The 25,088-nt window shown below is 43.3% G+C and overlaps 2 protein-coding genes across 4 annotated transcripts in view; one reads left to right on the plus strand and one right to left on the minus strand.

Annotated features, from left to right (window-relative positions):
- Positions 1–6,606, plus strand: NPHS2 (NPHS2, podocin). The gene is made up of 8 exons (XM_021404666.1): positions 1–602; positions 1,550–1,653; positions 2,303–2,375; positions 2,670–2,752; positions 3,722–3,925; positions 4,629–4,684; positions 5,511–5,589; positions 6,304–6,606. The coding sequence occupies exons 1-8, from the start codon at positions 302–304 to the stop codon at positions 6,580–6,582; spliced, it is 1,179 nt and encodes a 392-aa protein (XP_021260341.1). The 5' UTR covers positions 1–301; the 3' UTR covers positions 6,583–6,606.
- AXDND1 (axonemal dynein light chain domain containing 1) overlaps positions 6,572–25,088 on the minus strand; it is a 24,956-nt gene continuing 6,439 nt past the window's right edge. Inside the window, exons 10-27 of one of the 3 annotated variants that reach the window (XM_021404642.1) lie at positions 24,565–24,705; positions 24,055–24,159; positions 23,324–23,444; positions 22,638–22,739; positions 21,906–22,069; positions 21,025–21,088; positions 20,353–20,587; positions 17,715–17,928; positions 17,012–17,105; positions 16,141–16,349; positions 15,475–15,571; positions 14,339–14,449; positions 13,325–13,462; positions 13,040–13,171; positions 11,678–11,769; positions 10,651–10,802; positions 9,792–9,919; positions 6,572–6,708 (exon numbers count right to left, since the gene is read on the minus strand). In XM_021404642.1, the coding sequence (XP_021260317.1) occupies positions 9,819–9,919; positions 10,651–10,802; positions 11,678–11,769; positions 13,040–13,171; positions 13,325–13,462; positions 14,339–14,449; positions 15,475–15,571; positions 16,141–16,349; positions 17,012–17,105; positions 17,715–17,928; positions 20,353–20,587; positions 21,025–21,088; positions 21,906–22,069; positions 22,638–22,739; positions 23,324–23,444; positions 24,055–24,159; positions 24,565–24,705 (2,272 nt within the window). In that variant the 3' untranslated portion in view covers positions 6,572–6,708; positions 9,792–9,818. Of the gene's footprint in view, positions 6,709–9,077; positions 9,920–10,650; positions 10,803–11,677; positions 11,770–13,039; positions 13,172–13,324; positions 13,463–14,338; positions 14,450–15,474; positions 15,572–16,140; positions 16,350–17,011; positions 17,106–17,714; positions 17,929–20,352; positions 20,588–21,024; positions 21,089–21,905; positions 22,070–22,637; positions 22,740–23,323; positions 23,445–24,054; positions 24,160–24,564; positions 24,706–25,088 lie in introns of those variants that run through there. The other 2 variants (XR_002441148.1, XM_021404643.1) reach the window with 2 other exon arrangements.

Raw genomic sequence — 25,088 nt, forward strand, 5'->3', positions numbered from 1 at the left:
TCTATTAATCATCAGAGTGCTTTTGATTGCATTTGATTTCCAAAGGCAGGAAGATACAAACAGAATGTCTTCCTGGAGTTCACCCTGTTCAGGTCTGTATCATCTCAACAGCCGTGTGAGATGAGAGCAGAGCAGGAGGGAAACAGCTTGCTCACTTCACTGTCCATTACATCTGACAATGCGCTAAACTTGAACAAGCCTCCTTGATCTGACACCTCCTCTTCTCTCCTCCCCTGCCTGGATTTTCTGCCTGCAGCAATAAATTCAAGCACGGATTCATCCTGCTCCCACAGGAAGCTGCATGCTCCTCGGTACAGAGAATCAGATGAGGATGGATAAGAGATCTCGGAGCTCTTCCAGGGAGTCCCATAGGAGAAAGAGAGAGTCTCCAGCTACACAGAGGAAACGGGAGAAGAGGGAGAGAAGCAAAGAAGCCAGCAAAGAAACAGGAGATAGAAGGCAGGAAAAAACAAAGGAGATTAAGAGTGCTGTAGGGACTGATGGTAGGGTGCACACATCCACAGTGGTGGACGTGGATGATGTGATATCTGATGAAGAAATGGAGGCAATGATGTTGCTGGACAGTGAGCATCAAGAAGAAGGTATGATTTACAGAAGGGAAGGGGGCAGGAAAGCTATGGGCTCTTTGACACTGTGTGGGTTGCAGTGTGACTTTGCTTTCTGCATGGTGAGTGTTGTCACACTCACCTTGCATAGATGTGTAATTGTTCTCAGGACAGATTATGGGAAGCTCCAGCCAGCCTCCCAGCCAGCTTCTGCAGTCAGTACAGGCAAATCAGTGCTGTCTAGCAAAGCAATGAACTTTGCAACAAGCAGTTACATTCCCAGCATCCTTTATGCTTCAGTTCACTGCTGCCCATTTTTTTTCCTGCTCTTTTCTCATTATTTTCTTGCTTGCCCTCCTTTAGGCAGACAGAATTAGCTTTAATGCCAGTTCACAGCCCTAAGAACTGTGCTGTATGGAGAGTGTTTGAGGTGTACAATCATAGCTCCTTTCTGGATAGCCTCTGAGAGCAGCTTTATTCTCTGAAATGTGGCTAAAATCCTGTTCCAAAAGACCTTGAGATCTTCTGTATTCCCCAGTGGAGAGGGGTACTTCAGACTGGGTGCACTGAAAGTTATGCTTTATTTTATAGTCTTTCTGTTTGGCATTAGCTTATCTTTTCAGATAAAATTCTGTGATCCCAGGTCAGCCAGCAAGTTGCCCATTCTGCACCTCTCAGCACTGCTTGGTTGTCGTATAGGTCTACAAACTATTCTAGGCTACTCTCTAGTAAAGGCACTGTAGGGAAGCATGGCTCAATTTCTACCAAAAAAATCCAGAAGCAAAATCTGTGAGCCTGTCCTGGCAACTCTTGGCCACTTAGAGCAGGGACTGTTCTTTAAACACAGCTCGAGCTAGCACCACATAGGTAAGCACCAAGTGTAGGCAAAGGACCAATAGAAGCTGACCTGTGCAGGCAGTAGTCAGGCTATCAGTATTTTGGGAACTTTCCTATCCTAACAGTCATGCTGGATTTCTCCCTAGGTATGAAGTCTTCCGGTCTCAGCATCTGTGAGTGGCTTCTGACTATACTGTCTTTCCTGTTGATCGTAATGACCTTCCCCATTTCTGTCTGGTTCTGCATGAAGGTGAGAATAGACGTGATGCCTCTTTATTTAGTATTTGGTGTCTGATGTAACTGTAACCAGCTAGTTCAGCATGTGTTGGTCATAAGCATAAAGCTTTGGCTTAGGTTCTTGTTATTAAACAGATTGCAGGTCTGTTCACTTTTAAACATAATCTTCAGCCCACCCAATCCAGAGATGGTTGTGTTGCAGCAGCATGGTAAAATAGATTTGGTGTTACAAATTTAGAGAGACATTGATCTTTCAATTAATAGCAGATTTTCCCTCTTCCTCCAGTTTTCTCTGATTTATAGCATGGCTACAAGACATATTTTGATTACTGCTTCTCAGGAAATGGATTGAGCTCAAGTTGTTCATGTTCAGCCACACTATAAGAAAGCAGAATGCTGGCCTCATCCTGGGAAACCCTGAGCAACTGTAGCACTCACCTAATCACAGGCTGCTTGTACACAAACCGGCCATCAGTTTTGGGTCAGGTTTTCTTCTGGGGTGAAGAGGCTTATTAACAGTTGACTCCACTAGCTCTGACCTGCTGAAATCCTTCTTTTGAAGGGCTTTACCAGAACAGAGGTCTTGGTATGCACAGCCCAGTGAGGCTTTTTTCCCAGTCCTATGCCTTCCACTCCAGCCTAGCTTTTGTTTCCCTCTGCAGGTAGTGCGGGAGTATGAGAGAGCCATTGTTTTCCGGCTTGGGCATCTCCTTCCTGGCAGGGCCAGAGGGCCTGGTAAGATGCTCACTGAGTTCCCCCCAGCCATACTGTACCTCTTCATCATGCTTTACCAAAGCTCTTGTGCTGGTGCCCTCTGGGCACATACAGCTTACCAGGAGACTCAATGCCTTCTTAGGTCCAGCACCTTCTAATGGCTTTTCCCAATACAGAAGCAGACTCACAATTTGAGCCTATATATTGTTGTTCCTTTGTAGTTCTGTATGCCAGCCCCTCTACTGCTCCGTAGAGCTGAAGAAGCAGTTTCTATGGTTTTGATGGTCACCAGCAGACCTCCTTTTCCTCCCACAGGCCTTTTCTTTTTCCTTCCCTACCTGGACACATACCACAAAGTGGACCTCCGCCTCAAAACCCTGGAAATCCCCTTCCACCAGGTATGACTGCCAACCCTTCTTTATATTAATTCTTGGCTCTTTTTATCTGATCATGTTGTGGTTGATGACAGCTCTGATTTTGCATTGATGCTAAAAAAACAGCTTATGCTTAAGATAGTGATTCTGGTCCTATGTCACTCCATCGGCCACAAGATACTGTTAAACATTGCCAGTTCTTAGGATCTTACTGCAGATCTTACATCAAGCCATCTCTGCAAAGCCTCAGCTACTACATTCCTGTGAATGTATGAGAACTGTCCTTTACCTCCCTGCCATTTTAAAACCACTTTTAATCCCACTCAGTTTGACAAGCTTTAGTGGTATCCAATAGGAGGTGGCTGGGCCGTGGATATTGGAGCATTTTTTACCCATCACGCTGAGGGTTACATATACAGTGGGGACAGGAATGTAGACTAAGATCTTACAATGGTGTCTCTAAGTCTGGCTACTCTGCTTTTGTACAAGCCTGGGATAGGGCTGAGCCCTCACTGCTAGCTCTGGAATTGGCACCCTCCCCAGCCACAGTCCCACACATCAAACCTCCCAGTAGTCCCTGTTGTCCTTCTGGGACCTGTTGTCTGTGCCACTGCCTTTATCTAGTACCATCACCAAGTTCCCTCCCATGGTCTAAAGCAAATCCCTCTGCAGATGGTAATCAGCTACACCGAGTGCATAGCAGACAACAGGAATGGACCAAGCAGCAATGGGCAGAGAGACACTTCAGAGTGTTCAACTGCTTGCAGTCTTTAGCTCAGCAACCAAACTGAGGAGACAGACACAATGATGCTAAACCAAGGAACTGAGGTCCAGAGGTTATACACTTTGCCTAAGGTCAGAAAGTAGCAGAGGTGGCAACTACAAAGATACAGACATCTTGCTAGTCTTCCTCATTCCCAGAGTTGTGTACTTTTCTGTGCTACCTTAAAGCTGTTAGAACCAGATCCATCTCCCCTACTGTCTTCTGCTTAGGTGGTGACTAAAGACATGGTTACCTTGGAGATAGATGCTGTCTGCTATTATCGTTTGGAGAATGCCTCTCTTCTCCTCACCACCCTCACCAGCATCTCTAGTGCCATCCAGCTGCTGGTGCAGACCACCACGAAACGCCTCCTGGCACATCGAGCCTTCTCTGAACTTCTGTTGGAGAGAAAGAGCATCAGCCAGGAGATAAAGGTGCCTCTGCAGCCGGGGAGAGGGTGGAGCACATGGGAAATTAAGGCTCTGCTAACAAGCTTGGAAGATAATAAAGCCTTCTAAATCACAGATAGTATTTTGCAAAAGAGTGTAATAACAACATGTGTCTCCTTCATAGAAAAATGGGAGATTTTTCTCTTTTTCTAAATCATTTTAGGGGAAGGATTTACAGCGTGGGTCTCACAGGCATATGTGGGTAGTAGCAAACATTGTGATGTGAGAGGCATGAATGAACCCCTTAAATCATTTTCATCAGTGCTTTGCAGTACCTCAGGTTCCACGCTTATCCCAGAGAGGACTTTCTCATGAGAATGGTTTTCTGCCTTGTGAGAGAGATGCCATAAACCCTGAATACGTGGGATCTCCAGCAGCAGTTCTCTGTGGCCACAATATGCAAACATGATTATACCAGTCAGGAACTGAATGTTTCCTATGGAACTGGATTGGTTCTACAGTCAAACCAGTATGGACTACCTAAATCATACTAAACCCTCAGGGCAAATACAAATCAGAAGTGAGGGGTATAATTTTTCTTTCTGGGAGTCCACACACGATATATAATAAATCTGCCTTACAGTCCTACAGTTAACTGCCTTGAATTAATTTTCCTGTACTAAGTCCCTCTGAGGGGCCTGGACAAGGGCTTGTGTTCTTGTGCTCTAAAATATCTTCCTCTTGACAGGTGGCTTTGGATGCGGTCACAGGCTGCTGGGGGATCAAAGTGGAGAGAACAGAAATGTAGGTAGGAAGTGCTGGTAGCGGAGGCTTCCTTTCCCTTTTGCAAGTATCCATTCTGCCTTGCTCACATTTCTTCTTTGCCCCTGCCTCTCTCCCTGCAGCTATTCTGCAGCCCTCACCTTGTTTTCCCTGCCCCTTTCAACCTCTGTCTCATGTAGAACTTTCATGTCAAAGATGGTACTTGCTCCTGCACTGACAGCCAATGCAGGATCCTTAGGGGGGATCTCATCAATTCTGCTGCAGGCAGTACCCAGTTCTGTTAGCCTGAGAGTCACAGCTGTGTCCCACTCTAGATCAAAGACCTCAGGGTCTTAGCACTGGTTGGGCTCAACTCTCAGAAGCCTGTAGAGAAAGGTGGGACTTGCTCATCATATAAAGGGCCGTGGAAGAGAGAGCCAGGCAGCGGAGAAGCAAATCTGTAAACAGAAGGAAATTCCTGTGGCTGTCTTGAGAGCAGTCTCCCCATGGATTCTCTGATATCTCACAAATTTCATAAGCCTAAACTTCAAGCCTCAGATGCACAAATGGAAAAGGCCTCTCTGCTGCGTAGATCTGATCATGTACATCGCTAATGATCTAGTTATCATTATAATTATTTTCTAATGATTTCAGCCTGGATCTGTACAAAACCAGTCTGGAAAAGAAAAAGAAATAGGGGTAGAATGCTAAAGAGAGTCATCTAAAGAGGGACACCCAGAGAACAAAGGATGTTTTTTAACATCTCTGTAGGGGCCAATAGATGAGCCCATTCTAAACCTTAGAGGAACAGTACAGGGCTGTCAGATGAGCCTAGAGCCCTACTAATCCTTATCCTTCACTACCACAGCAACAACGTGCAGCTGCCTGCTGAAGTCCAGCAGTCCCTGGCTGTGGAAGCAGAAGCCCAGAGGCAGGCCAAAGTGCGGGTACGCCAACACTGAAGACCTCTCAACTCCCTCTAAAGCATCCCTCTTTCCTTTCCCCACACTGATTTGAGGCCCACACTATGGGATATGCCACACTAGGGTACAGCTCTGGGAAGATCTGGTCAAGACCTTCAGATCCTGTTCAAGAGCTGTGTCAAGCAAGGTGAGCTGTAGTAAAAGCATGGGCCAGCCCAGTGGAGTCCCAGATCTGGTACCTATGCGCAGGTCAGAAAGACACATAAGAGGTCTGGTGTTATCCCTGGCCCACAGTACTTGTGGGAATCTCTCCCTTCTCAGGGTTTCACTCTCACTTAGGGACCCAACCAGGGGGATGGAGCTGGGCTGTCAGCACTGTCACATACCCCACACTTTCCTTACCCTGGGCTGTCTTCCATACCTTACGCTGAGCGTAGGTAGGATTTGCATCCAGCACCCTTCTCACAAGCTTAGCCTGTGGGCTGCCCTCTCCCATGCTTTTGCAGCATGCGTATGCTCAGTTGTAAGCTCTGATGGGACTGGTAGCACCCAAAGTACATGTAAGCTTTGGTTAAAATAAGTTAGACATGAGGTCTAGTATAAGCCATGATCAGGACAGCAGGAATGTTACAATCACAGGAGCCCCAGAAAGTTCATGGTGGCAACGTCCCTCTGTAATAAATAGCCCATGCCCCTTAATCCCCGCCTCACAAAAATCTTTGTTCTCCTCCTTGGTAGATGATTGCTGCTGAGGGGGAGAAGGCTGCTTCTGAGTCCCTGCGGATGGCAGCTGAGATTCTGTCCAGTGCCCCTGCTGCTGCTCAGCTCCGTTACCTTCATGCACTGCACTCCCTTGCTGCAGAGAAACCTGCTGCCTTCATCTTGCCCTTGCCTTTGGATCCCATGAATCTGGTCTCTCCAGCTACCCGCAGCCCTCCAGGAGTGAGCAGCATCATCACAGATACCACAGAGCTCCCAGAAAGTGTGAAGGACAAAAAGGACTCACCCATGCTCTAAGAGTTCTCCCAGAAATGGTTGCTGTAAGCCCCGATTAATCCTGCTCAGAGAGGAGCAAGATGGCTGGTCTACAGGCAGGCAGCCAGCAGGTACTGGTCTGGAGGCAGGAGGGAAGGCGGCCCCAACCTGTAATATAAAAGTAGATTGTACATGAAAGAAGCTTCTGCTTGTTTTGGAAAGGGAAAAATATGGAGCACAATGAGCAGTGCTGGTGCATATGTGAGCAGGGGACTGAGGGAAAAGTATCATCCCTTCCCTTTCACATCACCAGATGTACCTTGACACATACGATCCCTGGGATCTGATCTGTCCTCCCCCATCACATTGGCAGGAAAGCCAGACTAGCCTGTTTGTATTTAAACACCCCCATCTCCAAACTGACAGCCTATCTCACATCATTAGTTGTAGGTGATTATAGGGAAAGCCCCACACTGGGATAAAAGAGGCAGGCACAGGTTGCCTCCTAGGAGGGAACATCTTTCCAGAGGACATTGGTTTCCAGTGGCTCTGTCCTTACGCTCAGGCTCTTGGGGTTTTCCCTTCTACACTCTTGGCTGCAAGTGGCTTTTTTTTATTACAATTATTATTTAAATAAAGGCAAATCCTGTAGGTGGGTGGTAAACAAAGCCAAGGCAGAAGTTCTTGGATATGAACATGTTCCTCCTTACAGCCCTTCTCCATGTGCTGTGTCCTGGGAAAGTGTGAGTGGTTGGGTAGTACAGATGGGATCTAGGGTGCCTTTTCTGTGTGTGAACTGGTGCAGGAAAGACAACAGCCAGGCAGGTGGGGGTGGGAGCCTGACAAATGAGGGAAACAGGAAGGGGCTTAGCATGCAGGTAATTTGGTAGGTGCTGCCAGCCTGGTTCTCTTGTGACAAGAAAATGAGCCAAGTACTGTCCATGGTGTACTCCTGGACATAGGATTTCAGTTGCAATCCATGCACATATACATACATAGGTAGGCAACCAAGATTAGCCCTCGTACTAGCATGGGAGGAAAAGAAAGAAAGGGGCAATGCTTTTTGTGTCTTGACACTTCTCAGCTGTGCAGAGGGAAGGCAGGCTGTGCTGCTGCTTGCTTCCACTGGGTGGTGAGACAGGACAAGATCTGAGCTTGCAAGCATCTGCTTGCAGCAGGACTGTCTAAAAACATAAGGTGATCCATTTAGCCAGCTCCCACTGAGCTGAGAAGTGGGAATCCAGCACTAAGCAAAGAGCCAGCTAAAAGCCTTGAGAACAGTTGTTCTTTTGCCCACTGCAGCCATGTTGGTAACCTCTACACACAGGGAATATGGGGCACTGTCAAAAGAAGTAATGCTGTGCCCTTGCTTTCTCTGCTCTTGGTTCCCTTTGGGTGTACATCAGCTCTGCTCCTCTCCTTTTAACTTGACCTGCTCTTGGTTCCAAGCAGATCCCCTGCACCGCCCTTCCCAGACCAACCGCTCTGGTGTGCTGCTGGCCAGTAGAGGCCAGACAGAGGAAATTTTGTCCCCTTCTCTTAATCACCCACACAGTAGTTTCCCATCATCCATGTGCCTAGCAGGGGTAGACCAGGCAGCTGGTCACTCTTGTTTTTTCACTCATTTTTTTCAGTCTCTCTTTGCCTGCTAGTAACACTCACACACTTGGCACATACCATTAATTGGTAATACTTCCGTTACGTGCAACTGTGTCCCAGGATAGTCTGCAGGTACTAGCTTAACATTTCTACAAAGGCCAAGGAGTCCACTTGAATAAATACCATGTAATTCTGTATTTAATCAGCTCTTTCAGCTGAAAGAATCCATGAAGCCGCCCTCTCAACACTGAGTGCTCCCATGTGTCTCACTCCACCCGTATTTGCTAGTCTTCTTACAGGAAGGACACTCAGTAAACTAGCCTCCTTACAAGTGGGTGAGAAGGAAAAAAAAAACTCACCTGTGAGCTTAGTGATCACACAGCATCTGAGTTCCACATGTAACCTCACATCTAACTCATTCTACCACTATAGCTCTCAGGAGATGGCTGGCTGCAGGATGCCATTGGCTGCTGCTTGTGTGTCTATAATAAAACTCAGTAGTGATCTAGACATGGAAACTAATTCTGGGAAGCTCTGTAAGCTTCCACTGATGAACATGAGCTTTATATTTACTTCTCTAAGGCTGGTTCTATTTTTTTTTTCACATGATGCTGGAATAAGCCCCTGCTTCCCAACCTAGATCAAAAAGGTGTAATACCACAAAGAGTGAGCTATGGACGATCCTTTCTCTGAGCACTTCTCTGGCTGTATTTCTAACTTCATATAAAATGATCCAACCAGACCAAGATTCCTTGGCACATCAAGGACCATCACCTCTGCAAGTAATGTCTGAAAGGAACAGTGCTTGCCCTGAGGACTGAGACTGCTAGAGACATGTGGTATTATGCCAGGGCACACATTATATGCACTCATATTTTCAGAAGTTAGGCACATTTTCCTTCAAACACACAACTTTTCTGCAAAGTTGCAGAAAGGCAAATGACAGCTAGGAGCATCCTGAGTTCCAAAGAATCCTTGTTCTGGCAGGGTTTTTTCTTTTTAACATATACAGAGTTGGCAGAAACTTGTAATTTTACCTTCAGGAGGTATAAATTCAAAACCTCAAAGAAGGAAAACATCATTTAAAAATGTGCTTCAGTGTTACTGATATATGGTAGGTTCCATAATAGAATTTACTCCAGGGGAATTGGCAGAGGCTGTCTGGAGCAGACATGATTCTTGACAGCTTCAGTACCTGCTCTTCAGAGCTGAGACTGGGTTGAACTTTAGAGTCATGCCAAATCCAGGCAGCTGCTGCTGTCCTGGCAGAGCTTCATAACCACACAGACTATCCCAGGCTGGGGACTGGCTGAGGCAGAAGTCCTGGGTGACCACCTCCCTGGCTGGTTTGGCTTGTTCAGGTTGTAGGGGTACTGCACATGGGCAGCCCAGGAGAACTCATATGCCAAAACCAGAAATCACAGGGAGATGGAGTATGTGTTTTAAATGGCATATCGGCATACAGAGAGGGTGAACAAGCTGTGGAGATGTTAGAGCTGTGCGAGGAACTAGAGGACAAGCACAAGGCAGGTGTGGAAGTGGTAGAGCCAGCTAGAAGAACAGCATAAGTGCCGAGATGGCACAGAGAGAGGGGTAGCTAATAAGGAGTAAAGCCAGTGGACTGGGGGGGGAAAACTACTCTGAATAGTCACCAAGAAACTGCTCAGGCATTGTTATTTTTATTGTTTGCTTTTTCTGGATCGCTTGGACTGGCCAGAGGTGGAAGTTTTGGGAGCTGAGCAGGCTTCACCTTCAGACACGCTTTCTTGTAAACATATTTCTGAAAGAAAAACAAACAAACAAAAAAACCCAAAGCCTTTAAAATGCAGAGTAAATATGCCTATTATTATATTTTTAACAAACAAATTAGTCTCTCCTCTTATTTTGATATCAGAGAGTATACACTAAAGGGTTAAGAGAAGAAGTTTTAATTCCCACTTTTTCTCCTTCTTCACATCTTCTTTCTGAGTAGATCCAGCTGAGAAAGGAGGCAAGGAAATACATTTAATCTCAATAAACATGCCATCTAAAGAACTGACTGCCACTCCACATTGGCAAAGCCAAGTGATCAGCAGCTGGAAACAGCAAGAATATCCCGTGCTACAAACACAAAAGGTATGTGGATGTGAAGGGACCTGAAATATTATTTCTTTTCTACCCTCAAATCAGTGATTCTAAACAGATCTTGACTGTAACAGTACTTAAAAGGAAGGTGAAGCCAATTACAGTGACATCTAATATCTAGAGTATATGTAGACCTGGTGTCATATGGCAAAATCAAACAAAATTATTTTCTCTCAAAAACAGACCGAGTTCAGCAGTTCTTTCTGCCCCAGTCTGGAATGAGAGTAAAAGCCTCTTTGCTTGGCCTCTGACAGCGAGTCTGGACAAGACTCTGGGACATGCCCAGGAAGAAAGGAGCATGTGCTAAATGGGACATGAATGAGGTATCCTCAAAATTGCTTCCTACGCTGAGTCCAGGAGAGGGTTCAGATCATTGATTATCCTGACCTTGCCCTTCTTTGGGTGTTGCTTCTGAGAGGACTTGCCCCCTTTTCTCCAGCTCACTCTCTAGCTCCTGGATTCTCTCCAGAGCTTCTTCCAGCTTCTTCTCAAAATCTTCGGATCTCTGCTCTGCATTCTGAGCACGGATTTCTGTTTCTCTGAAACAAAGAAACAAAGATAATGCTGAAACCTGAAATCTAAGCAGATGCTGGCAGGATAAAGACTTAGAAAGCTGAAATGTTCAGTGGGATTGAACAACTCTATAAAATACAGTTATGGTTTCAGAGAAGGGCATTGTTAAAAGAGCTGTATGAGATGGGGACTTCATTGCTTCATAGCTGTGTAAGCCCTGCAAAGTAAATTCATTTTAAACTCAGCATTTGCTAGAAAGTGCGAGATGCTGATCTTCACTGTGGAAGGATAAATAGAGCTCAGTCAATTCTGTAAGCCACGCTAACGGGACAGGGTTGCTCTGGATAATGCAAATACACTGAGGAAACAAGCAGTACAAAGGAATGTAATGCAGAGTACCCAAGCCTGCCTGAGCATGGAAGAAGTCATTACCAAGTGCAGACCTCACTACAATTCTGCACAGTGTCATGTGGGTGCCTCTTCATTGTGTTTGCCACATTTAGGCACAACAATGCATGGCTTTACCTACCAAGCCTCCAGGCACTCACAGGCCCTGAAAGCACTCAGCTGCATTCACATAGCACCCTGTAAGTGCAAACAGGATTTCAACTATTAAGAAGTCTTGTAGAAAACAATCACAAGAATTTTGGCAATGTACCTTATGAGTACACAAAGCAAAAAATCTGTCCACACATGGACAGCTGACAGTAGCTCTGGTTCCAGAGTAAAAAGTGTCACATCTTTAGCTAACATCACAGTGGATGGCCTGAGACAATCAGAAGTTTTGGGGAAACCCAAAACTAAGCCAACAGATGGCTGAAGCAGAACCTGATTAGAAAGCAGAACAGGCATAGATGAAACCCTGCCTTGCTTATCCCTCCAGCGTAGGACCTGTACTCACAGAAGCTGCACTTGCAGATGTTCCAGCAGTGCCAGGGCTTCAAACTCTTTCTGAGAAAAGGGAGTTGATGACTTGCTGGCAGTCATCTCCCGCTGGTTGGGAAGAACAAAACCTTCCATAAGTGAATGTGAAACCAGCAGTGCTTCATTTCATCTACAGTATTGTTTGGCTGGACATTGCTAGTGTCTCCGTACATGGTCACAACACAGACAAGAGCTCAGTATCAGTAAATCATGTAAAACCAGAGGCTGGGTCAAGCATTTTCTTTTGATAGGATATGATCATGTATTGACTTTAAAAATAGACTAATATCACTTCCTGATTTGGACACGAATATCTCACTGGCACTTAGTCTTGCTTGCATGGTTGCCAATGCATTCACTGGGTTACAGAGGTTGGAGATGGCTATGGCCTGACTAGGAATGAAATAACTAACAACCAATGGTCAGAGAAGACAAAAAGAGGCAGCTCCTCAAATTGTCCAGCAGGCATCAGTTAGTTTTCTTCATTTGAAGAAAAGAACTAGGATTTTTCTGGAGCCCCACTGAAAGACTCCTACTCTAAACTTAGGAAGGTAACCATGATTTCCAGAGATTCATTTTTGCAAACATACCGAAGTCCATAAAGACACACTCCTGAATCTCCCACTATCACTCTGCACTAGCTGCTTGCCTCTAAAGCATTGAGAGTAAGGCAAACTTAGCAATGCAGCATACTTAAGGAGTAGGACCATCCACTGACAGTTCACTAAAGCTCGACAATTCAAGTACATCTAGGCTCTACTCTGGAGGTCTGGCTAGCCAGGAAGGGACTGGAGAAGGCAAGCCGTATGACTTCTGAAGAGCAACTTTACCAGCTGATGCCTTTAGTCTGGACTCCTCTTCCAAAGAGTACAATCCTAAAGGCAAGTGGAAAAAACGGAGTCCCAGGAGGCACAGTTGGCCAAAAGCAACCTGAACTTGCATCCCTTCTATTCTGAATATCCCTGAATCTCTTCTTCTGTGTGTTCAGCACCAAATTATTTTCACCATCCCAGGAAGTGCTGCCAGCACTCACCCAATCTCTAATGATAGTCCTGGTTCAGACTACACACATCACCTGTTACTGGTCCTGAGTTTGTGGTACAGGGCAGGAATGTATGGGTCACATGGATAAACTGAGGCAGCAGTAACAGTGCTAATGAATATTGTGTAGTGGCAAGAAGAGAAGAATGAAAGAGATCATCAGCACCTTTCACAGATGCAGCAGGCCCAATACAAGCATTAAACAGTGTCTGACAACAGAGTGTGAATAGACAGCTAAAACCCAGCTCCAGACCTCTGCTGCATGTGCTAAAAACATTAGTGTAGTGGAGACTCCTACCCCTGTAACTGAAATGATGTCTGACTTCAGGGACCTCAGGTGGATGTTGGAGTCTTGTCCTATGTATCTGATCATGTCTGCAGTAGCTTCATCGCCTTCACTCAGATCGTCTATACCAGCACCTGGTTGCTCCTAAGAGAGAAAATGAACATGAAGTAGGAGAAATATCACTGTCTCAGTGACATTCAGGGCAGATAAAAGGCCACGTTTCACATCACATTCACCAAGCAATAAAAAAAATCCCAATTCTGCTGGAAAGTAGCATACTGCAGCTACTACAGTTACCTGCGTAAGAACAGTTTTCTCCTTTACTGTTAATGTTTCTTTCTCTGTTACTGGTTTCTTTTTGCTGTTGGCATCATCAGCTTTAAGCCCTTCTTGAGTTGAAGAAATGATAGTGTCCTTAAGCTTCAATTGCAATTCCTGTAAGGCACCATAATGATTTGGTTAGTACCAAGTCCCCTTTGTCCATCCAAATAACCCAGGCAAAATGACTAGTCTCTGACTTTCTCTTGCACACATTAAGACTTGGACTTCATATATTTCATAAGCAGGACCCACTGTGGCATATCTGCTTTTTATAGGCCATTGCATGGAGAAAAAGAAAGGCAACACATGACCTACAGCAGTGGCAGTATACTGTAGTACTGTCATGAGTACCAGTCATGAGCATACAGTTACTTATGACTAACATCACCCTGCTTGAGGGCTGAATTGAGAGCTGATGCAAACAATTTGTTCATGATAATAGATCTAAAACTATTTCCTCATCATCTGAATTTCGGTTGTTATGTATTTATTTATATATATATAAATAAATAATTATGTATATATATATACATAAAATTTATATGTTACATCAGTGCCAGGCCAGCCATCTATAAAACACGTAATTGTCCCAGGCAGTGTCAGACACTCATCTAGTCACATAAAGAATTAACTAGAAGTTCAACCTGATTTTGGCAAGCCAACCACAAGAATTCCAGCCAAAGTTCACACCGAAGGATGAAGCAAAAGGTAGCAGGCACCACGGTGAACTGTTCTACCAGTGCAATAATACCTCCTAGCTTCACTGAAGCTTCAGTTTTGCCTCAGTAATACTCTCACAAGAAGCACAGTGATTTTTAACCAGTTTACAGTCTTCATTCTTCAAAGCTTTAACTGCAGCTTTGAGTACATGGAGGTCTCCATGCTAGATCTTCCCTCAAATTGAATCATAACTGCTTCATTTAGAAATTTTAAAGCAGATCTTCATTCAAACCGGTTCAACCTAGAACAGCAAATGCAGTCAATATATACCTCTGATCCAAAGAGGTTTCTCAGTTCTTCTAAATGCAGAAAGGAAATTGGACTGTCTTTGATCTCTGAAAGGAGAAGGCTACACACCTGAATCCAATTATAGCACTCAGTCTGAGAAGACATAACAGAAAAGAGGCATTATTGATTAAAAAAAAAGAAGATGATCTGTGATCATAATCAGTCAGTCAGTTAAATAAATTCCATCTTTCTATCTTTATCTGTTCCAGGGACATGCATAGACCCTTCCATTCACACCTTAGAGGAAATGGAAGACACATTTCTCCAAGCTTTCAGACATGGTATCCATCACTGTCTAACCACTCAATTCCTTCAACAGGCTCCACCTCAGGCCAGTGCAGAATGTCTCTGTTAGACCACTGCCCCAGCCCATGTGGGGAGAAGTGAGGGAAAATCCAAAGGTTCATTTTTCCACTCACTAAGCTAACACAGAATAGAAGCATAAGTATCTCAGTCCCTGGAAAGAAGCTTCTTGAATTCCTTGTAACAATCTTGTCTGTTCTGTGCTCAATGCAGTGCTGGGCTTTAGGAAGAGTCTACATCTTGCATTCCTAAAACACAGACAAAGCTTGGATAAACACTGAAGAGGACAGTGGTAGCAGTTACGAGAGGAAGAAATGTACATGCTATCATGCTCCCTTCATTGCTTCAAATGAAGACACCACCATCAACATATACTTTGAGTAACAGCTCAAGTACAGAGTTAAGGAGGCAGAAGGTAAGCTAGCTGACAACAAAACACTTCAACAAAGTCTGTATAATGGTAATATTGGACAAAACACCTCCAGAAACTCCTAAGCACTGCACAAATGTCAATTTACATGGCTCTGACAAGCTCTAAACTAGAGGTGAATCTACTGTCATTCGTATGGAATAAATCTAGAAGGATATCCTGAAATGGGATAAAGAAAATATTAAACCTGAGTCATGTTCAGTTTTATCTGCTTTCCACTTCTGTGGAGTCAGTAGGAAATTTGAGGGGTCAGGGTAGTTCACTGGAGTGGCAAGAGTCTTCCTCCTCAAAAACCATGGCATTTATTTTTCTCTACCTTTCACAAAGCAAATGTGGTCTCATCTAGGTACAGACTTAGACAGCCAGAAACATAGTCACCTTTTACCTTGAGCTTATTCAGCTCCTCTAGCTCCAAGTCAGCTTCTGAATCCTTCTTTGACCGTTTCTTTCGAACGATTGCGCTGACAATCTCATGGCAGCAGCTGCAAAGATGGAGAACATCATTGACACTGCAGGAGTGTCCTCAAATGCTTTATGCCTTTCAGTCAGCATCCTGTTGCTGTCAGCAAGATGTATGAGCTATCTATAAACTTCTGCACTAGAGACCAGTCCTCACCTGCACCACTCACACAGTGACCTCCCAGTCAGCTTGTTTGTGCGTGTACTGTACTAGCCCATAGAGGAAATGTGAACACAGATGCTGAATAAGGTGCAGGCTTTGCTCCAGGTGACCTGGATTGCAGACTCACTGCCTGTACTGCTTTACATCCTCCAGAGGTGATGCTCAGAAGTGTAGGCAGAGCCCACACAGTCACAGATGCCAGCATGTTTTATAGCAGTACCGGGTATAAAGCAAATATTGCCATTCACTTTAGATGTGCCTGTCTTACTAGGTTCCCTCCAAATTACAGTAAGGCCCATGTAGGTCCTAGGAAAAGATCTAAAGAAAACTAAATTGATAAGATCTGTTGCCCTGAGGAATGTCTTGGCACACCACACGTTTTTCTTTGATAAACCCCCCTTAGTTAAAATTGAAAACCTCTATTCATACCTGACTATAGAACCAGACAGTCCACACATCTTGGCAACCAGCTCTTCTGCTTCTTTCTGTAGTTTATGAGCACTCTGAAGTCTGAGCTCCTTGTCTGTCTCAAAGTCTGACTCTTGCTGCTGGGGACACTCACGGGACAAGCGATCCGCTATCACGTATCGCAGCAAATTCACCAGCCACAGGGTCAAGTTCCTGTGCAGTTCAGTCACCTGCACAAAACATCAGAGCACATCTAAACCAGTAATAAGTGAACAGTCTTAGCAAGCAATCTGAAGTCAGTGCATTTCACAGAAGTCAATGTTCTACCCTAACTCAAGCTGCAAGCTGACCTAATAACAGAAACATTTACTATTTTTTTGTCTTCCATATTCATTCCCATTACCAACAAATATTTTCCTGCTGTGGATCTATCTTTCTGCAAGTGTTTCTAGAGCAACATGAGCTCTTTATCAGCTGTGTGGCATTCTTGTCCAGATGTCAGCAAGAAACCAAAAATTACACATCATGTTTGTAAAACATTTAAAAGATACGTAGTAAGAACCTCACTACACACACACACACAAAAGCAAACAAACAAAAAAAAACAGAGAGCTAGCAGCCAAAACAGTTCTCTGAACACGCAATATCAACATTATTCCAGAGGAAAAGCTTGCTAAAGATTAGCAAAACAAAATTCTGTTCATGCACTGTTTAGTGCACTATTTTTAGTAGTTTTGATACGGTCCCCTGGCTGGAAGACAAAAGCCACAAGTCAAACAAGAAAGAAGGTGTTAAAGGAAAAACAAGCATTCCTCACAGCTGTGAGCTGTCCAGACAAAAATTAGAGGAAAGAGTGAATACTAAATACAGTGCTTTACTTGCTTCCACTTACTTCTTCATTCAGATTCATGGTGCTCTTCTCAACCTCAGTATTCGTGGACAAAATCCATTGCTGAATCATCTTAAAAAATTCTCTAGGTACCACCCTTAAAAAAGAAAAAAAGAATGCAGAGACAAAGTGACATCTAGTGCACCACACCCAAAGATCTCCTGTCTCAAAGACACCTTTGCTTCCCAGCTCAAGGAAAACAATGTTCAGCACACCAGATGCTAGGGACATGGCACAGGCAGTTTTATTAACACTATGGTCGTGGGCGAGCTTGTCATTTGCAAATAATCTCTGACATATATGTTATGCATGTGCTCTGCAAATACTTATTTTCCTGATGATATTTACCAAAGACAATAGAGCACGATGAGGAGAAGTATGCCCCCACAAATCTGCCTGTAAATTAATCACAAATTGTGTTTTTTCTTCAAATGTCAAGATCTCCAAACAGGTGGCATTCTGAGAAAGATGGGGATGTTCCAGGAGTGATACTGTAGTCACCAACTGTCTCGACAGATACTGCCAAATCAAAGCAAGTGGCCAAATCACAGCAAATGAAAGGCAGCCACCAATCACTTTAACACTTCCGCTGATCAGAGTTATCCCACTGCCAGTTTCTTGCGCCAGAGTCCCCACAAAACAACATTTTTCTTTTCTCACGCATGTGGTTCAATGTATAAGGCACAATTAACAACTCTGTCCTTACGGGAAATGCGGTTCCGTATCATTTTCAGCTTCATGCAGCTGGCTGGAGCCTATAATGCTCATTAATGCATCCACTTGGGCCAACCATGAAGGGATCATGTGATAAAACGTCTGCAGTTCAGTTTGATGCATGCCAGAACCTTGCTTTAGCTTTTGTGCCTTAAATAACCAATCTTCCATACTTCTCACCAAGACTGTCAAAAATCTAGCTGTGCCTGGAGGGGAAGAAAATACGAACCTTTAATTACACTCTTTCAGCCAACAAAAACAAAGCTCAGTTCAAAGTCCTTTGCCAAGAGGGATGAACAGCCTACGTGGGATCTGGCTATACTTAGTGCTAAGAACAAACTGTCTAGTAAGCACTGAATTAAAAGCAAGTTGAAAGAAAATCTGCTTGATGCAAAGCTGACTTTCCTTCTTGTCTTGGCAGATTTGACTCCCTTGTTGCATAAAGAAATGTGATGGCTTAATAGAATTCTTTTATAGAAAGCTCTGTAGTTCTCTTCAAAAGAGATACAACATACACAGATATGCAAAACACCTGAATAGGACAGTAAATACATGTTCATTCACTCCTCTGGCATATGCTGATGGATATTCTTTGATTGTTGGGAGCATGCTTGAAATTAATAGTGGTTGCTCCTGATGTCCAGTGTTTAGTCTTTAAATCCTGCTAAGGTCCTGGCCTCCATGACATCTCGTTTCAAAGGTAACATGTTACACATGTGGAGGTGATTACAATTTTTGAAACATTTTAATGACTCAGTTTCCCCACTGTACTGCTGCGGTATGGAACTGGACTAGTAGTCATGAAATGAAGCAATGCTGGGATGTTCAGACTGGTAAGAAAGGGAAGAAGTTACCCTCCACAGGTTGGATGGTAACAGAACGCGCTGTGGAAGCCCCACAGCTAGACAGGTTTGCTTTGGGAAGACTGCATTTAACTTGTAAACAAAATCAAGTCTCCAGCAAAAGAGAAAACCTAACTGGATCTCGGTGGAGAGGTCACTCTGGCTCCAACCATCAAGTTCAGAGTCAAAAACTTGATCTTACAAAAAACGTATGACTTTGAGAAACAATCAGGGAAGAGCAAAGATCTTAAGTCAAATGTTATAAATTTCAATCTCATATGCCATTGTTCTCTCTGCATCCTTAATCCTTCTCAACAATGCTAAACCTTTTGTATTTCTGTCACATGGTGCTTGAGGTCAGGTAATATGATCTTAGCAGATAATAAATATTTCAGGTAAATGAGTGTCATTGCCTTACAGAACAAACTTACAATAATTACAATGTTCTCAGTATTTTCTCTCATCTATTTCATATAGCCACTTTCTTTTTCACCTTTTTTTTTTTTTTAAACTGCAGCTGCCTTGTAAAGAGATGGGCTACCTTGTCTCTTCTGATAGGCCATTAAATTACAGAGCAAGAGTGAGTCCAAGCAATTCAAATACACTGCCTTGTATGGAGGGAGAGAATACCTTTACTGTGATCCAGTTCCCAAAACCTTTGTTAAAATAAGCTAACCCTCCTTTTTCTGGACTTTGCTGATGGAGGCAATTTGTATCAGATGTCAGCACTGTGCCACCTAACCCTTTGTTCAGATCTCTAATAAATACAAAGACTTCTGACAACCTGCTGTTAACTTTTTGCCATACTGATATTTGGCCAATCATGTCCCTGCTTCTTTTTCCTTCTTTCACTTTTTAATGAGAAGTGCTAGGAGTATTTACTTCCATCAGCTGTCTTTTAGGTTGGACAGACTTACTGGATCTCATCTCCTTTGGCTGAAATAGAACGTGCAGCATAAGATAATGTAGGAAAAGGCATAGGGAAACCTTATGAAAGACTAAGACGACAGAATGAGAAGCAGCTTAGCAAACATGAGCAGCAGTTCTAGACAGCACATATTCAGTTTAGTTTGCTAAAAGGAAATAAGATGATTAAAAAACACCAGAGATGAAACAATTGTGAAATCAGAAATGAGTCAAGGCCTATGAGAGGCAATGGTTGAAAAGGTTATTTGCAAATTACCCAACAAATGTTTGTTATTTTACACAGAACATGATAGCTTCATATCAGCAAGAAAAACATGTATTTGCCTAATTTATTATCAGCATGAATCAATATCTAAATTAAGATAACTTTGTCTTAATGATAAGGTAACAAAAAAGTGTTACCCCTCAACAAGTGTTGAGGGTAACAAAACCCTCAACAAAGTGTTACCACAACAGTATTACCAGGTTAATGAACTCTAAAGTGACATTTTGTTTTAAAACTTAAACATCTATTCTTTTATTGTACGTTTGCTTTCTTTTCCACACATTATCCACCTAATCACAAGCTACACACACCCTGAACTTAACACGCAGCTTATGGCTTATGTCTTATTTGTACTGCGTTTTTCTTTGATTGTATTGCATTGCACTTCAGATTGCAGATTTTCTTTGTGTATGCGATTGTGAGTGAAGTTTCTCAGAGTTTATACCTGCAGTGTTTTTGGTTGCTAAAATATATGTGGGGATCAGACATTAGCTTTGGTTAAATTCAGTACAGAGTACACCAACTGGCCCTTTATTACCTGCTACTTCCCTGGCATACACAAGGAAAGACTGAACTGCAAAATGGTTATTTCTTACCATTATTCCCACTTATCCTTATATTATATTGCTGATAGAGTTCACGTGCACTTCGGTTTATTTCTTCCAGGGCAGCATGCTGTGGAAGCAATGCTCCAGTTAAGTCCTGGTGTCGACTCAGCACCGTTTCTCCTAGCTCTGTCCAGTGTTCCTGTATCCTGGCAGCACTCCTGAGACTTTCAGTCTTGGCTAGATACGCCTCCCCTGCATAAAGCTGTATGTCTTCCTTCAGCATCTGAAAGGAAAACAACAGGCTTACTGTGCACTCTAAAGTTGGACCGCCCCTTGGCTGCAAAGGAAAAGCGGTGGAAATCAGGTAAGAGAACAATGAGGAATTCATGAGCATAAAGATGTCATAGTAAGTACAATAAGTTGGAAACGTACTCCATGAGGATGACAACTGTGAAAGCTTCTGCAGATTAATATGATTTATCAGTCACCAGAATTGGCAGTCAGTGCTCAAATGTAAATGTAATGGCTGAGCTGCAGTATTGGTCAGTTGCAACGTTTCATGTGTAGAAACTCAGTTGAAGGTTCAGAACAAAAAATTTAAGTTGATGTGTTTTCATTCACATTTGTGATGGCATAGGTACTGACTGTGTGTTAGCTTGTAAGTGGAAATTTGCTGAGCAGATACCACTCAGTAGTATATCCTAGCCCCAGAATTCTTACATTTATTAAGAGCTTCATATCTTCTAAGATTTCATCCCATAGCTCTTCTTTCATCTGAAAGGAACTAAGCAGAGAAAAAGAAGGGATGAGAGCTGAGAGAAAAAATCCTTCAGTAGTCTATGTAAAACCAAAGTCAAGATACACTGTATGTATACCAAGTTTGTGATACAAATCGTAACTTGAAAAAAGAAAAAAAACAAAAACACCAAGCCCTACTTAGCTGGTGATTTTTGTTCTCTCACTCAACACAATGCAAACACAATTGTAGTTAAGAAAATCAGTTATTGATCTATGAGTGAAATATGTAAAATGACATCTTTTGTTAGTGCACACACTTCATGCATTTGTGCACTTTGCACTTGCATTTGTACTGTATTTAACGTACATATCATGATGGACCAACAAAAAGTCTGCAAAATATACATGAACATACAAAAAGACTGGATTTGGAACCTCGTGTCTTACAGTCTCATTTTGTATCTGTATTGCTCTATTAAGGCATTAACGCGTGTGTCATGAGAGTTAAAATGAACCAAGCTAAACAGAAGAATTCTGTCATGGCTTTCACATCTGCAAAAAGGGAACTGTGGCTCATAGTAGGAGGGTAAAATCCTTGTTCCACTGGAGTCAACAGTAGCCTCACCGCTGCACTCAACCACAAACCTACAGCATCACTTTGGAGCCACCATTAAGGACCCAATTATCAAAATAAATGTGTCAACCATAAAAGCAGAGCAGTGAGGGATATGAAAGTTGCAGATTGTAACAAATCTCACTACATCTGAGAGTCAGGAAGTCTGTGCATGCTTTATGAAACCTGCTGTCATAGGGCTAAGGCTGGGGGAAACGACTACTACTCCCAGTCCTTCCAGGCCACTCACAAGTTACTGTGATGGTACTGAAGCCACTTGTTGAGGCTTCTGCACACAGTTTGCAGTTTTTCCTTGCTGGACTCCTCCAAACACTCTATCTCTGCTCCAACATGACCTAATATTCCTTTGAACTGCTCGGTCTCCTCTTGTAGATCAGCAAGGTCTCTCAGATCCTGCAGCCATTGGATGAGAAAACAAATGTGATTCTTTTGATCTGAGTTGAAGGAATTCTCCCTTCAGCCTAGGTATTTTGAGATATATAGATATATCAGAGATCTGGGAAAGTTCTGTAATTCGACAGCTCAGCCTCACAAACCCTTTGATGAAGGACTAAGTTGGCTCACCCTTCCCAGGCATTCCAGAAGTGAGCACTTGACTCTCTGCTGCTTGTATGCTACATTGAGACCATGCAACTGTATACTCTTTGAGGGCAAAATTTCACTAACCTGGATCTGTTTGGATTCTGTGGTGACAGAAAAAGGAGAGGGAAGGATACCACAAAGAAGGAAAACTAGAGGACAAAGACAAGCTTGTGGTAGAGGAAAGAGGGCATGGAGTAATGAGAAAGGAAGCTGGAAAGACACTGAACCCATTCAAGTTTTAATGCTCTTTAAAAACTAGGTCAAGATTTGAAAGTTCTAGTAACAGCAGAAGTACTGAATGCTTTACTGAGTATCAGAAAGCTACATACACCACACACACAAACACTTTGAACAGGTACTCATGACAGACAAGTCCTACCTTTGAAGCCAAAAGGACTATGAAATGCTTGAGAACTTTGGTCAGAGCCTTCCCACTAACATGTAGCCTGCGAACCAATGTGAGCTGGTTTCTTTCTATTATCTGAAAGAAACATTATTTGCACTGTTGTCTTTTGAGAGGAGGGACATCGATAGTAACATGAAGCTTTACCATCAATTAAATAGAGTGCAAGCAGATGAGGCCACTTACCTTAGAAATAAACTTCTTATCCACAAGACAGACTGAGAGGGTAGTTCTGCTAACACATTTCAAACTTTATTGAGGAAAAAGTAACAGATCACAAACAAGAAAAACACACAAGCAAGGAAGCAGAGTTAACCAAGAATGCTATTTTGTGAAGCATAAGGAATCTGGATGCAATATTCCAAGTTATGGGGAAATTGGAAACTTTTCAGTCAAACTCATCTCCAAAAGGAAATATTCATTTCACTCTTCTTCCTGCACAGAATCTGGAGGTCTGTACTAAAAATGCTGTGTGAATCAGCTGGAACAAACCAGAACAAAACATGAAATACAACAGTCCTCAGTAAATGAGGGCAAGAGATGTGTTTGCACCCAGTTACATGAAATAGAAACATTCTTTGGGATGAAATTTGTTCTTGGGACAAGTCTGCCTGCTGTGATGGTCCATACCTTGCGGTGTATCACTGATGCCCCGTACCTACCTTCAGAGCCAGGTCACATGCAGCTGAGCTCCAAATGTCTCTCTCTTGGGCTACCATCAGAACTTGGTCTTCCAGCCTTCTCCTCTGTAACTCATATAACTCTCGATACTGTTCCAAAAGGCTAGAAGAAAAAGACAACGAAGTTTGTGCACATTTCTTATTCACATTTACTGTCCTTCCTCAGTCACCTCCCACACAGTCTGTGAATTCACAGCTCCTTTACCCTGAGCTGCTACAACACCTTGGTGTTGATATTCTCATGCCAAGTTTCCAATCAGTATTCTTACAAATCTCTGTTGGATCTAGACTAGCTGTTTTCGTCATGACACAAGATTCCTGTAAGTGAATCCTGAACACTCAACACAAGTCTGATGCCAACCACCTGAATACTCAGTTTTTTTAGGTATCTGAAGATGTCTACAGGCTCCTTACATGTTCCAAACTGCAGGCTCTACTTGAGTATGAGCTTACCAGCTGTGAATGTGGGGTGAAGAGGAAGTCAGCACCTGAGCAACAAATGCATTTGTATGATTTAAAACTAGAAACATTTTGAACAGCTTCCTATCCCTTTGAGGAGTTCAGGATGTATAGAAAAATAATGGTGTTTGTCACAAAAAGCCAAGCACTCTTCCCCAGAAGGAAATCAGTCCTCACGTTATCTTCCCAACACCAGGAGAACGATACCAGCACGCTGCAGAAATCTCCCAACGTTAACTTCGAAAGCTACTTACTTGGCATTTGCCTCTGCCTCTTGCATGGCTGCAGCTAGCTCCTCTTGAGCTTTTTCTGCTTCTTTGGTCACCTTGCAGTCATGTTCTCGTACCTCACATAGCTCGCTGAAACAGCAAGGAACACATTAAATACACTTAGTCCAGCCCAAAGGTCTCTGCTCTGCCAAACACAGTCTGGTCTCACCATACACAAGCATCTCACCGTGGAGTTGAAAGGCATTAAGACCTCCTATTCCAGTGCACACAGATTGCCCCTGCAATCCCCTTCTGTGCAAAGTGCTAAGGAAAGCAGGTGGTTTTACCCTTATTCTGTGCTTCCATGCTGCACAGCTGACAGAAAAAAGGTAGACTAATGGTGTGAGGAGAATCAAGTGTGGTCCCTATAGCTCTGACTCAAATTAGAAGAATAATTGCCTGCTCCTATGGAAGGAAGAGTTGAAAACTGAACAAAAGCAATGTGCTAAGCCTAGTGCATTGAGATAGTTTTTTAGGATCAGGAAGGCTTCAGACCTGGCCAGCTGTGCAACACACTCCTTAAAATAGAGTAGTTCTTCTGTAATATGTCTGTCAACCAGTCTCTGAGCCATCATCTTTTTGTAGAGTGTCTTCATCTGCTGAGGAACACGCTCCAGGAGATCCACATACCTCTGCCTTCAGTAAAAAGAGAAAAAAAGGAAATTTTCCTGAGAGTGAAGATCTGAAAACCATTCCTTTCAGTGCACAGGAACGTATCTGGAGGGCAACCTTTCAGCTGTTTGCATTTGGGGTTTAAAAAACTCTGGAACAATGCAATTGTAATCTGAGCGTGAGGTGAAGAAGAGCACAGGAACCCCAACTGTGAGAGAAGTTCCATCTATTCCACGTATGAAAACTTCCATTAAATGTCACGCCCTTAAGGTGCCCACATTGTCAAGTGTTGTGACAGTGCCACCCCAGCAGGGTTCAAGCTCCCAGTTACATAACACAGGTTCATTAGCACTGGTTGTTAACTAGGCAGGGCAATCCTATTTCAATTCTGGCATCAGACTTCATGC

This window comes from Numida meleagris, chromosome 7 (genome assembly GCF_002078875.1).
Source record: "Numida meleagris isolate 19003 breed g44 Domestic line chromosome 7, NumMel1.0, whole genome shotgun sequence".
In the NCBI taxonomy this organism is placed as follows: Eukaryota; Metazoa; Chordata; class Aves; order Galliformes; family Numididae; genus Numida; species Numida meleagris.